The 15,171-nt window shown below is 41.6% G+C and overlaps 1 protein-coding gene across 1 annotated transcript in view; it reads right to left on the bottom strand.

Moving 5' to 3' along the window:
- Window positions 1-15,171, bottom strand: part of SLC36A4 (solute carrier family 36 member 4) — a 33,003-nt gene that overhangs the window by 15,711 nt on the left and 2,121 nt on the right. The window contains exons 3-7 of the mRNA XM_063304745.1: window positions 15,028-15,116; window positions 12,962-13,057; window positions 11,167-11,251; window positions 2,898-3,125; window positions 2,242-2,340 (exon numbers count right to left, since the gene is read on the bottom strand). Coding sequence (XP_063160815.1) covers window positions 2,242-2,340; window positions 2,898-3,125; window positions 11,167-11,251; window positions 12,962-13,057; window positions 15,028-15,116 — 597 coding nt within the window. The remainder of the gene's footprint in view (window positions 1-2,241; window positions 2,341-2,897; window positions 3,126-11,166; window positions 11,252-12,961; window positions 13,058-15,027; window positions 15,117-15,171) is intronic.

Genomic DNA, 15,171 nt, shown 5'->3' on the forward strand with positions numbered 1-15,171 from the left:
TTTATGCTTCTAGATACTTCCGTTTTGCTTCATTTTAATTCCCCTCCTCTGTCTTTTCATATTTTTTCCAAGCATAGTATGAAAGATGACTGACCCACGTTTATCCCCAGTATTCAGAATCTCGTGTCAATATCTGCAAAGTAATCAGCAACCTGCTGTTACAACATTTAAATGCGGAAGAAGTTGAAGTTGGCAACCTCTGCCAATCACACTGTGATGTTCTCCTACTCACTTCTCCTCTGTATGCAACTCAAATAGGAAAAGCCCCTTCTGATTAACACTGAGGCATCCCATTTTGAGGTGGGGAAAAAGTACTGTTACTCCAGGAGGCATAGCAGAGTTTTAAAGAGAGAAACTACACATACAGACACAAAGAACAGCTGTGCACCACATGTGCAAGTTGTCTTCATCAACTTTGCAGCCCAAAGCCCTGCCAAGAAATGTGAAGTGTAGCCTCCAGCCATTAAAATGTTGCCCACCTTTTCAAGAAGCTACAGGGCTGTGGCCCAAACAGGAAAGGGAAAAAGATTGTTGAAAAGTCAACATGGAGGCCACAGAGCTGCAAATCCACCCATTTGGGTAAGCACCAAGCCAAAGACTGCCAATCTGACTTGCCCTTTCAAGTCTACCTCCCATGTTCCTGAAGCAAAATTTGCAATCAGTTGCTGCATAAGCAGGACTGTGTGCTCTGTGCTAAAAGAGTGTTGTTTATGATTTATATGCAAAAACACAATTGTGAAACTTCTCTTTTATTAATCAGCTTCCCCAGATATTTACCTACTGCCCAGCTCACACAACTCTGGGCAATTTACAGTAATTAAATTAAAAATCAACACAATCAAACCATGAAAATTCTACATCTAAATAGCAATTGTGCAATGTTGGCGCATCATCTGCTGCTGCTTAATGCAGTTTATGTTGGCTTTGCTAGTTATTAGAACGGGGATCTACTTGCAAACTGACCCTTAGCCACAAGCTGTAGAGATTCAACAAGATCTACCCACATACTCTCATGATGCACATATCAAACAAATGGAGCTTTGATCATATTGCTGCAGCCACCATCTTGACTTTTTTTTATCATTTCTCACAGACACCCCTGCTGAGTGTGTGTTCTTCTCAACAGTGAGAGCCAAAACATACTTTGCTTATTGGTTTAAGAGAAAGCTAAAGGAAGATTTCACACTCAAGACAACATCTTACAAATCTTTCCGTGAATTAAGGCAGAAGTAATCTAGGCTGACAGATTCAAAGAAGGATTAATCATTTCTGCCAAAGCGTGTAATATATAAAGAAAGGCAGAAAGCAGAAGGTAGACTGGCATTCAAATACAACAGCCTTTTATTCTAAGATTTTTGTGCTCTTATCAAAAATGTCCTGGGGACAAATTGAGAAAAGGCCCTATTGCATTAAGATGCACTAAGTAATAAATTTTTGGAAACATTCGTTCTATGTGGAATCATAAACTCAGATTTAGATGGTAGGAGGAGAATTAGAGGAGAAACAGCTGCTGTTTTTTATCTCAGCTTCTTTTTAAAAGCCTGTTCTTAAAATTTAATCTTATAATGTTCAGAGTAAATCTCTTATAACTAAGCAACAAAGAACTTCTACCTACAGTACATGTCAGTTACAATGAAAGACTGAAGCCTTCTTTCCCAAACTGGGATCTTTCCAGGTATGTGGACTTCGACTTCCAGAATTCTCAACAATAGCCATGGTGGCTGGGGACTTCTGGGTGATGACGTTCACACAACTGCAGGGTGCCCAGATGTTGGAGAACACTGAGCTACACAATTCTCAGTTTTGCAGGCAGTAGAATGATAAAGCAATGTCACACAGTTGTGATGCAGGCCATGCACAGAGGATCTAATGGGGTAGAGCCGGCAGTGCAACATTGCAGTGCTGATTTCTAATGAAAGCACCAAGCTTCTGCAGGTGCCATTGCTTGCAGGCCTCCCAACAGGCAATCTAGGTTGGCATGAAATTCATATGCCTTCTTGCTTCTGTTCCCCCTCTCCTGCAACAACCCTTGTGCATATCCCACCCAGCTCTATTTGTTTCCTTCCTTTCTCCTACATAGCATAGAGAACAACTTTCCAATCAGTTTCCTCCAGATATCCCTAAAACTGGGAATCACATGTTTACAGAACATCTCATTCTGCTACTACAATACAGGGAAGAGAAACCTATTTGAATTTGAGCTGATTTATGCAGAGCCTTAACTCTAAAGCAAATACTCACCACTCCTATTCCTTCAAATGCAAATATAGCTGTGCCAAAGAAAAGGGGATACCTGTTCCATCCAGCCACCAGAATCAGTTTTCGAGGTTCAGATAAACCCTGGGGAGAGACATTAAAGAGAGGATATGCATCTGCACCAAATTTCACAGTAGTTTCAAGAGCAGCAATTTCTTCAAAGAAGCTGCCTAATGCCTACTGACATAACCAAACTCATATCCAATGAGGGGGCCTGACCATATTAGTACTGTATCTCATTTCCTACAATTTTCAAAAGCAAAGTGGTCTTCTATGCAATCAACAGTGGGTAGGATGAGGGATAATATTAAGGTGTAGAACCCCTCAAGTCTAGCACAACTCCTGATGACTTCAAGGTCAGGGTCATACTGTTTTCTTTGGAAAAAATACTGTTGCTGCTGTTCTTGTTCTTGTTACATGGCCACCAAATCAGAAAGGCTCAAATCAGCTTACATGAAGGTAGTTGTTTGCCATGGCTGTCTTCTGGAATGTGCAGCTGAGATAGTTTCAACCACCTTTGGTACTTGTGTGAAGGTACGCACACAGAGAACCAAAATCTCACTAGAAAGGATCAGGGTCTAGATGGTCAACCAAATGTGACACTGAAAAACCAAAGAGTGGAGAACTAATTCCTGACTCACCAGTACAACATAGTGATAAATCATGATCAAGCTGATGGCCATGGCTAAATTTGCAAGGAATGAGAACACAGACAGATGCTTAAGATCTCGAATGAAAACCAAGAGGATTATGAATGGAAGGAAGCATAACATATATAATCTCAAATCAATGGTCCTTTTGTCTGAGGTGCCAGTGCTTCCTGTGGTATTCATAGCAGCTGATTTAGTATGAAAATATCCTTCACAAACCTGCCATAAACAGAGAGAAAGAGATTAGCACATCTGGCATTGTTAGAACTATAGTCCTTGCTTACAGACTGCCTTGTTTAACTACCATTCAAAGTTATGATGATGTAAAAAAAAATAGCTTTGTGACCAGTCCTCACATTTACCACCATCACAGTGTCCCGCAGTCACGTGATTGTCATTTGTATGCTTCACAACTGGTTTGTGCAAGCAGAGTTAACAGAGAAGTTGGAAGTCAAATCGTAAGTCACGGTCCCGTGCTGTTTTGCTTAACAACCGAAGGGGAAGTGCGGTCACAGCCCATCTCGATCACATGTTGTTTCGCTTAGCAACCACAGTGCTTAGCAAGAGTTGCCGGTCCCAATTGTGGTTACTAAGTGAGGACTACTTGTATATAATATGTAAGAAGTGGTTCAGAGGAAAGCAACGCTAGAGGATTGTTTAGTTGGTTTCCCTGCACATTGCACAGGGTTGGACTAGATGATTGTGTGGTCCTTTCCAACTCCACAATTCTATGATTCCATGAATTCTGATAGCATGTTATGGGCCTTCACAGAGCATCTTGCCATAGTTACTAGAAAATAAACTGTGAGGTCACTCCCTACTGCACAGGCTGGTCCCTTAGGATGCTCTCATCCCAATTCTCTAGTAGGTGGGATCACTTCCAAACAATGCACTGGGCTTCGAACACCACCACGTTTTATTTCCTAACTATGTAAATGGGGCCTACAGGAGGCTCAGAAGCGTCTTGGAAATAACGTGGTTTGAAAGGCCAGTGTTTTGCAGAATGTTGGCATCCTATTACTAACAACTTTTAAAAGAAAAAAAAATGTCTTGTGGAGCAAGGAGTTATGTGTAAGCACACTGGAATCTACTATACATACAAGTACAGTCTACTTGAGGCATAGACAAGTTTTTAATAGAGGGAAGATTCCCAGGTCCCTGTTCCAGGTCCTCCTAGACCTACAGTGATTGTAAGACTTCTTCAGTAAAGCAAAGAAGTATAGACTGTAAGAAAGATTTTCCTCTCTTGTAATTGCACCAGCTTATACTTTTTCAACAAGAGTTAGTAAGTTTCAGTTTGACCTGAAAGTCTTTTATATCTTGTAACAAAATTTGGTATAGTTCCAGCCTTTCTATTACTAGGCTTACCATCAATCCTGGTTTGACCAGGATTGGCCTGGTTTTCGGCTTCAAGCTAAATATCCCAGCCAGTTGACCAAAACGTCCTGATTTAGCCAATCTAAGAAACCTACTCCCCCTTTGCGTACACAAGCCAATGGGTTTTCACAGGTCAAGGGAGAGTGGGCTGAAACGGCTAACCTCACACCATCTTTTTGCTTGGGAGATTCTGGGTTTAGCTGTCAAAATCTGCTTCCCCTTTCCCTGTGCAAATGGTGTAGACGAAGGGGAGCGAGTTTTGAATGAAGGCTGGTCTACCTTGGAGGGCTGACACTCACTGTAATTTAGAATCCAAAAGCAATCTAGACCCCTTAGCAACCTGTACCCACCATCTCCATACATGGTAGCAGCTGGCTGCAAATTCTGGGAACTGAAGTCCCAATACATTTGGAAGAGACCAAGTTTGCGAAGGCCGTCTTAGACAACTCTGAATGTCCTGGTTTATAAAATCAGAACTGCTTATGTAAACAACCCTTTCTCCCACCACAATTTATCATTAACTGCATTAATAAGATTAGTATTTATTGTCCCGGAATAAGATTCAAGATTCACACAGGGAGAATTCTGAACACTATAAACTGTCTTACATTGCATTTAAAAAAACAGAAGTTTGGGCTTAGAATTGCAATTTCCTTTAAGAGTTTCCTCCAACCGAGAGAAAATATAATGCTAGCCCACAGGAACAGAGATGTCTGCTTGGAATGGGATGTCCAATCAAAAGTCTCCTACAGCTTTATCCAGTGTTAATCACCCCACAGAAAAAGAAAACATTTTTGACCATTCAGTCTATTCCCTATTAATTCATAGGGATAACAGGTTGTTCCACGGGGACTCCCTAATAATTTCCTGAGGGACCTGAACAATTCTTTGAGCATGGGAAATATTTTATTACGTAAACATCTGGTATCCTTTTGGCAGATACGATATGCTATTAATCCTCTTTGGGATCCTACTGTTTTTCATTATGATGGAATGTAAACATTTTTAGCCAGGCTTTTGCATTATTAGACCTAACAGACTGTCAGCATAAAAGTCAACGTACCTGCGCGGAGAGCTGTATGGCAGTATAATTTGAGTTTTATTCTGCTCATCCCCATAACAATGTTTGACCTAACTAGCACAAAAAGCTTTCATAGAATTTGCACCCCAAAAGAGAGAGAGAGAAAGGGAAAAGTGGAACTGTATTGATACATGTTCAGTAAGGCTGACCTGTAGGACTTGTGACATAACTACGGTGCCCATATCTTCTAGGAAAAAATGCAATCCTGAGAAAGGGGCAAATCTGGAAGAGGTTCATAAGGATTAAAAAAAAAAAGGTTTACATCTATAACTTTCCTTTACAAAGGAAAATTCAAGAGCAAAACCAAGTGAAACGTTACAAAAACGCATATTCTAATAAAAATATCTAAAAAGCATAGCTATGAAGTTATAAGAAGCAAGTATTAAAAAGGATTTCTGCCGTCAGACTGTGCATTAAGTGGCACCTTTTGTATGGTAAAAGTTGATGACCAAAATAAAGGACAAAAGTGAGTTTTTGAAAGATAAATACATGTAAAGGACAGCTTTCTGAAATAAAGGACGGTCCTTTGAAATAAAGGACGGATGGTCACTATAGTTATAACCCTCCCAGCATGCCTTTGGTGAGTGTGATTGAAGCCCCCTTTTCTTCTTTTTCTTTGTTCCCATCCAGGTTTGTTATCTCTGCCATCTTTGTTCTTTTTTGTTTTGTGTTGTTTTCTTGTTTTCATGTTTTTAACAATCTGCAAACTGCCCAGAATCACTAGGAGTCAGGAGGCATATAAATTTAGTAAATAAATAAACACAAAGATTAGATGATAACAAACTGAACAATAGACAGAAATGAGACCAAGGCTTAGATCTTAAAAAAGGCTGCTGGACAAGTGGTGCATTCTGGAGCCCCCTGGATACCAATATAAAAGGCTCTGAATGAAAGTCTATTCTATGGTTCTATGCACTGAGAACAATAAAAAAGCATCAAAAGTTGTCAGTAAAAGCCACCAATATTATACTAGAGAGAGCATAAAGAATGCCTTGATGTTGCTTTCTTTCTTTCTGCCTGTCTGTCTCCTACATTCTGGATCAAACGTTACACAGGTAAAATAGCACTACCCACAAAAGGACAGAGACAGGTTTGAGGGGATCCCAAGATTTGCAGAAGTCAGAAGAAACTTAGAAAACACAGTGAGGAGCCAAAATAATTCCATGAGGACGGGTTTGCTCATGGGCAGTCGGGGAAAGAGAAAACAGAAAGGGAGTGAAAGAAATGGGAGGCAATGATGCACTGGAATATTCTCCAGCAGCAAGTGACAGATTTTATTTCCAGGTGTGGGGAAAATGCCCACTTCAAGAAGGAACCAAAGCATTGGGAGATAGCTGCAACAACCTATCTTTTATTGACAACTGCAATAATCACTGGGCTCCTGGCCAAAAGAATGCAAAACACCCCCAAACTAAGCAAGATTGGGTTATATATGCCCAGAATTGTTACAGCAGTGATAAAGAAAACAATGCAAATGGTACAGTGACCTTCACAGGTGGAATGTAACATCTGATAATACTATGGAATGACCTTAGTATGGCTATCCCAAAAGCAAAGTTGAAAAGGAGAACCACTGCAGTTTAACAAACAGTTGCTTTAAGACCGCCAGGGGGCGGAAATTACGAAGTTAAACAAGAGAGGAAACAAACACTGTAACGGCGGGGAAGCTGCATGCAAAGCTAAACCATATCCTGTTTCAATGTGCAGAAAGCAAATGCAAGAATGAATTTGTATGGAGAAAGAAGCTGCTGTGCAAGCAGACTCACATCCTGCAGTTCTCCAGGCACTCACCGACCTACTCTTAAGCACTCAGGCTGATAGAATATTTTCTTGTTTGTTTGAAGCAGACTTTGTCATTACATATGGACACAGACTACAGCTTGAGCAATGCACCCAGGTTAAGATTGCAGGCCAATGTTAGTAGCCTAGCACATTATGACTGGAAGTCAATTTATAATTCTCTCTAAACCATGAATTGGAAGGCTGCCTGAATGCAACCAATGTAACCCAAGGAGAATCCCAGGATAAATTTAATCCTTGGTGTAATACAAACTCTGGCACAGTGATTGGATAACTGAGTCAAAGAAACTAGATGGATTCTGTAAATGGATGAAAATAATCAGACCAATTAAAACCAACCGATGGTGAATTTATGCTATACATTAGTGAAATCTTGGTGCGTGCATTATAGAAGTGGGGACAGCAGCCTAAGCTCCTCATGAGAACCAGAGGAATGACTTAGGAAAGTCAGAGGGGGGAAAATGCAAAAAGTTCCTTCAGTCTGCATAAAATTGCACAGAACTCACAGTAAGCAGAATAGGAAACTCCTGGCCTAATACATTGTCCCAATTTAGCAACACCTAGAAACCTTGCCTGATCATCATATGGGAAGCTACCAGGAAGTCCCACTAGAGGTTAGACTGGGAAATTGGGGGAAGGGGGGAACATCCCTCGAAAAGGCAACTGCAAGCGTTTTCTGTATGGTTACCAAGAAAACTACATGGACAGACTCTTGAAGTCACCACGAGTCAAGCTTGACTCAAAGGAGACCTAATTATGTGCCCTCAAGTCAGTGTCAACTTGTAGCAACCACGTGTAGGTATTGTCCAGGAGGATCTGTTCCAACCTGGTCGTTCAGGTCTTCCAACAGTGCATTCACTGCTACTGTAACCAAGTCCCTCCACCTTGCTGCTGGTCCTCCTCCTCTTCTCTTTCCTTCCACCTTTCCCAGCGTAAGGGCCTTCTCCAGAGAGCCAGTCTTCGCATAATGTGTCCAAAGTAGGGTAACTTGAGCCTGGTCATTTGTGTCTTGAGTGAGAACTCTGGGTTGATTTGTTTGATGATCCACTGGTTTGTTTTCTTGACTGTCCACAGTACTCTCAGGAGTCTTCCCCAACACCAAAGTTCAAAAGCATCAATACTCTTTCTATCCCACTTCTTCAAAGTCCACAAAGGAGACTTTATCCTTTCCTTTTTTTGTTGATGTTTTAATTGACAGAGAGAAGCATTTCAAAATTGCATTCATTACTTAAAGGAACGCAAACTATCATCTTTAAATGTTTTAACTGCTTTATCCTGCAGCACGCAGAGATTCAAGTTCAGGGGTCTTATTCCTACCAAGGAATGGTGCTTTAGCCATTTTTCTTCCTACATACTCAGACACCTTAGGCTAGTTTATCACTTTTTTTTTTACAAGCACTGTCAGAATAGGACTTCAGATGAAATAAGGAGAAGAGCAAAAAGAATCAAGCAGGGGGTATTAATGGCAAAACTGACCCTCTCTCAGTGATCAGGCAAATGACAGCAAATGGAAGCCACTGGGAAAGAAAAGGCAAGGCTGTCTCAGATTGGAATGGATCTTTCAATATGGTTAAAACAAGATACAGCATAGTCTAACGTGTGGACCACACCACAAGGTCTATGCTAATATTACCAGCTTACTGTTTTATCTGTATATTATGTGTGAGCAAAGTAAACTTGCTTTCTCCAGCTTGTCACCCTCCAGGTCAACTTAAGTCTGGAAACTGCCATAGCAACATATTTGAAGGGAACACGAGAACATCATGGAGTGCCAACCAGAGCAAAAAGATCCATGCAAAGGATGCAAGCTGACAAGATTCTGAGCAGAATCTATGAATGACAATATAAAAGAGGTGGACCATGATCAATAATTAGTTATCCAGAGTAATCTTCTGTGACTTACATGCATGTGTCCTCTAGAGGGTGAAGATAAAGTATTTTACCTCTGAGAAACAGAATTACAATTAGCAGCTGAAGGAATAGAATCCTTTGGGCTCCCCCTACAGTTAAAAGGAGTATCTAAATTGGATCCCAATTCCAATTCTAAATTTTCTATTGAAGCAAATAGGAAATTCTCAGTTTCAAGATCACACGGCTAAACACGTGGCAGCAAAACGTCCCAGTTTTGATGCAGCTATATTTTGGGTTTTTTATCAAAATCCATTTTGGGAATTTATACGATTTAGAGGCCACGTGACTTTCAACGACTCTGGCTGGCTTATATTTAAAAAGCAGGAAACAATAAAAGCAAGGATACCAAATGTAGACATCCTTCAAACAGCCAAGCCCTATGTCATGAAGGGGTTCATAGGTGGTAACAAACACCTTGAATTGCACCCAGTGGTGTCACACAGTCATACCGAAGCATGCCCAATTATTGACTGTGCCCCTGCATTCTGGACCAGCTCTAGCTTCCAAGTGGGCAGCCCACTGCAGTGGTCCATTCATGTGGTAATTAGGGCATGAGTGACTGTCTGAAGGGCCTCCTGATTCAGGAACAGGCACAACTGGTCCACTACAAGAATCTGCGCAAAGCCTCTCCCCACTTAACCACAACTATCCCTCCCATCCCCACCCCCCAAAAGAACCTGAAATCTCTGTTTTTCCAACTTTCAGGAGCTTTAAGAATAGAAATGGGATCAAGAAGCTTCTGGGAGTCAAACATTCCCATTCTAATCCTTAAGCCTCTCTAATCCTGAAAACAGTTCAGAACTGTCTCTAAAAGAACAATTTCAGACAAGAATAACGAGCCAAAAATATTTGTTCCTATTCTGCGGTCATCCAAGGAATTTCCAACCTGTATGGGCTGTTGGAAAGCTAGCTGAGGATTATGAGGTCTGAGGTTGGGTTCCCCTGGTAGGTACCATCCTGGGCAAAACTACTCTATGCATGTGGAATATCCTTGCTGAAGCCCTCCACATCTGAATGAAAACTTTCTATGCTATATTTAAAGTCAGAGTGAAGAAACCAGGCCATCCTAAATGTTCTGTCTAGATATGTTTAGAAACCCTCTAGATATGCTTAATCCAAGCATTTAAAGCTTTACAAGTAAAAGCCAACAACAAGCACCTTGAATCATAAAACTGTAGAGTTGGAGGGGACTACTGTACAAGTATCATCTGGTCCAACAGTCTGCACGGCACAGGAAACCAATTTCACAATCCATGAGAGGTGGCTATCCAGCCTCCATTAAAAAAACTCCCACAGATCAAGAGACCACAATCTCCATAACCTGACCATTCCCTCAGAAAGTTTTTCCTTAGATGTAAACACAATCTAGATAGCTGCAGCTTGTACTTATTTCTGGTCCCAGTTTCTGTGGCCATGAAGAAAATAGTTCTTGGCCATCTTCCCCTTCATATACCTAAGCACAGCTATCATATCTGCCCTCAGCTCCTTTCAAATTAAACATCCCAAATTCCTCCAGCGTATCCTCATGGGCCACGTGCTCGAGTCCCTGTATCATTTTTGTTATCTCTTCTGAACTTCCTCTAATTATCAATATCCTTCTGGAAATGGGATGCCCAGAACTGAACATAAGTACTCCAAATATGGTCTCTTGGGCTTCCAAGAAATAAGGGAACCAATTAGAACCACAATGCATCCTTCAGCAGTTGGGCTACTCCTTTCTATGGAAGCAAGAAGCTTTTGAAGAGCGGTCAAGGGCAGGGCTACAACTGGGGGGGGGCAATCAGGGCATGTGCCCCTGGCACCGTGCTGGGGGGGCGCCAAAATGAGCGCTGGGGGGGTGCCAAAATGAGTGGGGGGGCGCCAAAATGGGCACGGAATCCATGTTTGCCCCGGGTGACACAGATCCTAGTTGCGGCCCTGGTCAAGGGCATTTAGAGCAGAATGCAATAGTTCAGTCTTATGAAGAAGAACCACAGATGAGACCCACAGGCACGCACAAAGAGTTTAAACAGGGAAAGCATGTCTGTCATACCAAAAGAGAAAAAGGGCAAGACCATAGCGCACATCCAAACAATTTTTTGTTGTACTTACTTGTTTCATATTTTCAGCTAAGAATACAAAATAAACGCTACAAAAGCCCAACTGGGTAATCACAAGGAAGAAGTCAACAATGTATCTATGAGGACATAATGAGAGGAAAAATAAGTATTTAAGTTAGCTGTTGCTTGCAGTGCACAAAAGCAATGATAATGAAAATACATCAAATGCATCAGAAGAAGGGGTGCACTAAAAAGATAATTCTGTGAGACAGGAGCTTACTCATTTGTTTTAATAGCATCTACAGGTTTATATCTCCAGTGGATTAGTGAACACTCTTCTTTAGATGCCCTGGTTTCATCCTGCCCTGGGTTAGCAGACTCATGGTTTGTATGGTTTGTATTTTAAAGGTAGTATTTTAATTGGAATTTTGATTTTCTGCTGCTAATCACACTGGGCTGTTTTCAGTTCATTTTTAAACTGTTTAACCCTTTTTTGCAGAAGGAATGCAATTGTTTCTTTCTCAGATTTTGGATATACCCTACTAGGTGAACAAAACCTAAAGAGGAACATGGGGATATCTAATGGCCTCTCCCAGTTACATGCTGTTCAAGATACACGTGGATCTCTAGAATCTTGACAAGCAAATAGCAAGATTGACTGAATGTTCAATACAACATCCTGGTTATGATTAACCTGCATATTAACCTTCTCCCAAAGTTACTAGCAGTTCTCTTATGAACGTTTTTTTCCAGGTATGGATATATCTCCTTTTCTTGGTAAACAGGCTACAGCTATCTTAAACTTGCAGCAGTCGACAGGGTGGCAAAACTAGAGTTATTTGTTCACAGTTTGCATAAACCGGGGTAGCATTTTCTTGCAACTGAGGACTGCACTTTAAAAAAGAAAGCCCCTACCCAAGGGCTGCTGAATGGAGGAGGGGACTGGCCAATGGCATCATAATTTCACTAGGATGGACAGAGCCAAAATTTTGCAGGGTTGGGATGATTTAAGGAACAAAATGGATTCTTCAACCCTGGCAAAACTCTTGGGAGATGCAACAGGGGCACTGGGATGCTGAACATGGCTTGTGGGTTGCCCATGTGGGCTGCTCCATGCTAAGCCATTGTGCATGTAATCAGCTTATTTGGGGCTCACTGTGGTATGTGATTTGTGAACTTTGGTTTGTGAACTATGAGCACGGAAGTGGCAGGATTCATACCTTCATAATCAACGAACATAAACAACAAGCCAGGATTAAACAAAGCCAAATGACAAGTTGTCTTCCCTTTCCCTCACAGTCCAAAGTTGCACCATCTGATGATTAGGGCAAACTAAATATACCGAAATGGCAATACTGCTAATGGTCAGAACACTTCTGCTGGATCCTAATCAGTTTGTGTTCATGACTTACCAATTGGGTTGATACACCACAGTAGGCCATACTTGGTTGAATAAACTAGACTCACACAACCAGAAGATAGCAACTGTTTTCAGGTGGCATTTTATTTATTCTTGTATTTCCAGCCTCAAGGGCTGCAGAGAGGTTGTTTCGTAACAGAGAAATGCTACATAGCAGGGGTAGGGAAAAGGAGAATATATACGTATGGTCTAAATTCCCAACATGACATCAACCAGGTGTGTCAAACCTGCAGCTGTTAGGCCTTCTGAGAATGGGCATAATAGATCACCATGGCAATGTAGCAGGAATTTTCCTTTGCAGACAGAGACTGGGGGAGTTTCTGGAAAGGCCCACCCATTCTGCTCTGTTATTATGGAACCAGCAACCCAAAGGCTATTTATTTCTCTGCATTAAAAATAACAGAGTTCATGCAAAAACAATTCTTACCTTCCCCAAGACGATCGTTTCTGTAATAAGTTAAAGGGACATGCTTCCATGGCCTGGCTAACTGTGTCACTATACCCCAAGAAAGGTATTCTCAATCTATCAAGAATGAAAAAAGTAAATTATTTCCCCTCCAAATGAAAAAGTTTTAGTAGTTTATTTGTTTACTGCTACAATTTTTCAGAGCTCTGAGCAGCTCAGAGGATTAATATAGAAAGATTAAAAACAAGAATGTAGTAAGAGGGGGAAGTCTGGCTATCCAGGAGTATGCAGTACCAAGAGAGGGGGGCCATCATCAGGAAGGCTTGAAGACAGAGTCCCTAGCAAGACCTCTCTCTCAGATCTTATTCAATGCAGAGAAGGCAGTCCCAGACATAACCAAACCCTGATCCATGCAGGACTTTAAAAATAACAACCAGAACCTGGAACTGCACTTGGAAGCCAACTGGCAGCACCGCAGCTCCAGTAATAGTGGTGTTACATGGGCAAACCTCAGTGCACCCATAACTCTCTGGGCCGCTGCATGTTGCACCGGCTGAAGCTTCCAGATAGCCTTCAAGGGCTGCCCCTTGTAGAGCAAGTTTCAGTAATCTAGCTGTAAGGTTACAACGGTATGAGTGTCTGTAAGCAAAGCCTCTTGATCCAAGGACATCTGCTACTGGCACACAAGATGAAATTGCACAAAAGGGTCTCTTGGCCATGGCCTTCCTCTGCTGTTCAAGCAGGAGCCTTAAGTGCAGAAGGACCTCCAGGTTGCAGGCCAGCTCTGCCTAGGGAAATACTATCCCACCCATAATTATAGATGGACTATCTCTGGACTCAACTGGCTTCTGAATCCACAATTACTTTGCCTTGGTAGGATTCAGTCTAAAGCCTGTTTCTCCCCATCCAGATCTCCATGCAATGGGTGGAGATATGTAACTGAGTATCATTAGCATATCGATGATACCTCACCCCACACTGGCAGATGACCTCTCCCAAGTGGCTTCACATAGATGTTAAACAGTAGGGGAAAGAAGATCAAATGGCTGAGAGCTTGACCTCTTCCTACCCACCACCATCATCTAGCATCCCCCACTCCACCACCAGTGTCCCCCACTCCAAGCCCTCACAGTCAGTCCAGGAGGATACCATAGTTATTGGTATTGAAGGTCACCAAGAGGTCTAGCAGAACCAGGATAGTCACATTCCCTCCACCTTTGTTTTGCCAAAGGTCATCAACAAGATGATCAATGTGGTTTCAGTCCCACACCCAGGCCAGAATCCTGGCTGAAAAGGGTCTAGATAATTCATTTAATCCAAGGCTCTCTCTAACTGTGATCCAACCACCTTATCAACAACTTTCCCTTAAAAAGGAAGGTTAGAAACCAGTTGATAGTTGTCTAAAACACCTGGTTTAATTATGGTTTCTTGAGAAGGGGATGCATCATCTCTTCACTCAAGGATGTATATGGACAGAGGAGGGTGTTTGCTTCAAAAATCCCATAAACTGGAACTGACTGATAAGAATTTCAAAGTAAGCTGTTAAGAGAAAGAGAGATGTGGGGGCTGGATAAAGCTAAGCCATTATTAAAGTTTTGAAGAAAATATAAGCTTCCTCTTGAGAGTAGACACAGTTTCATGGAAAAAGAAAAACGAAGTCCAGAAAAAGATAAGAATGCAAAACTGTACTCATATTTACCATGGTAATCAAATACACGGTGATCAGGAATTCCATGCAAGTAAGTGAACAGACTGGAAGGAAAGGGACAGAACTCTGAACTTCTTTTGCCAGCCTGCTTGGTTTCTGTATTAGCAAATCCCAGAGGGAAAAATGTTTCCTCTCCTACAGCCAGCACAGAAACATGGCAGGCACACTGACTCCATTAATCCACATAGTACAGAGAAAAGCAAAACAATATAAAACAAAACCAGACCACAAATCTAACCTGCTAGGAGCCTAGATGTTTTCATGCTAGCTGCAAAGAAAGGGTCTACCCCTAAATCTCAATATCCTATATAGAAATATAGGCTAATAACATTTCCAGGGCAGAAGTGACATCAACAAAATGAGTTAGTTCCATACTAACCTGATGGATAGATACTGGCTGCATCGTACCAAAATCTGCATGCAGTGAACTGACACAATTCCAATGAAGAAAAGACTGATTGGCCCAAGCTGCATGGAAGAAGGAACAAAGATAGTAACTTGTTTACAAAGAGTAAAGTGCCCC

Source organism: Candoia aspera, chromosome 5 (genome assembly GCF_035149785.1).
Source record: "Candoia aspera isolate rCanAsp1 chromosome 5, rCanAsp1.hap2, whole genome shotgun sequence".
Lineage (NCBI taxonomy): Eukaryota > Metazoa > Chordata > Lepidosauria > Squamata > Boidae > Candoia > Candoia aspera.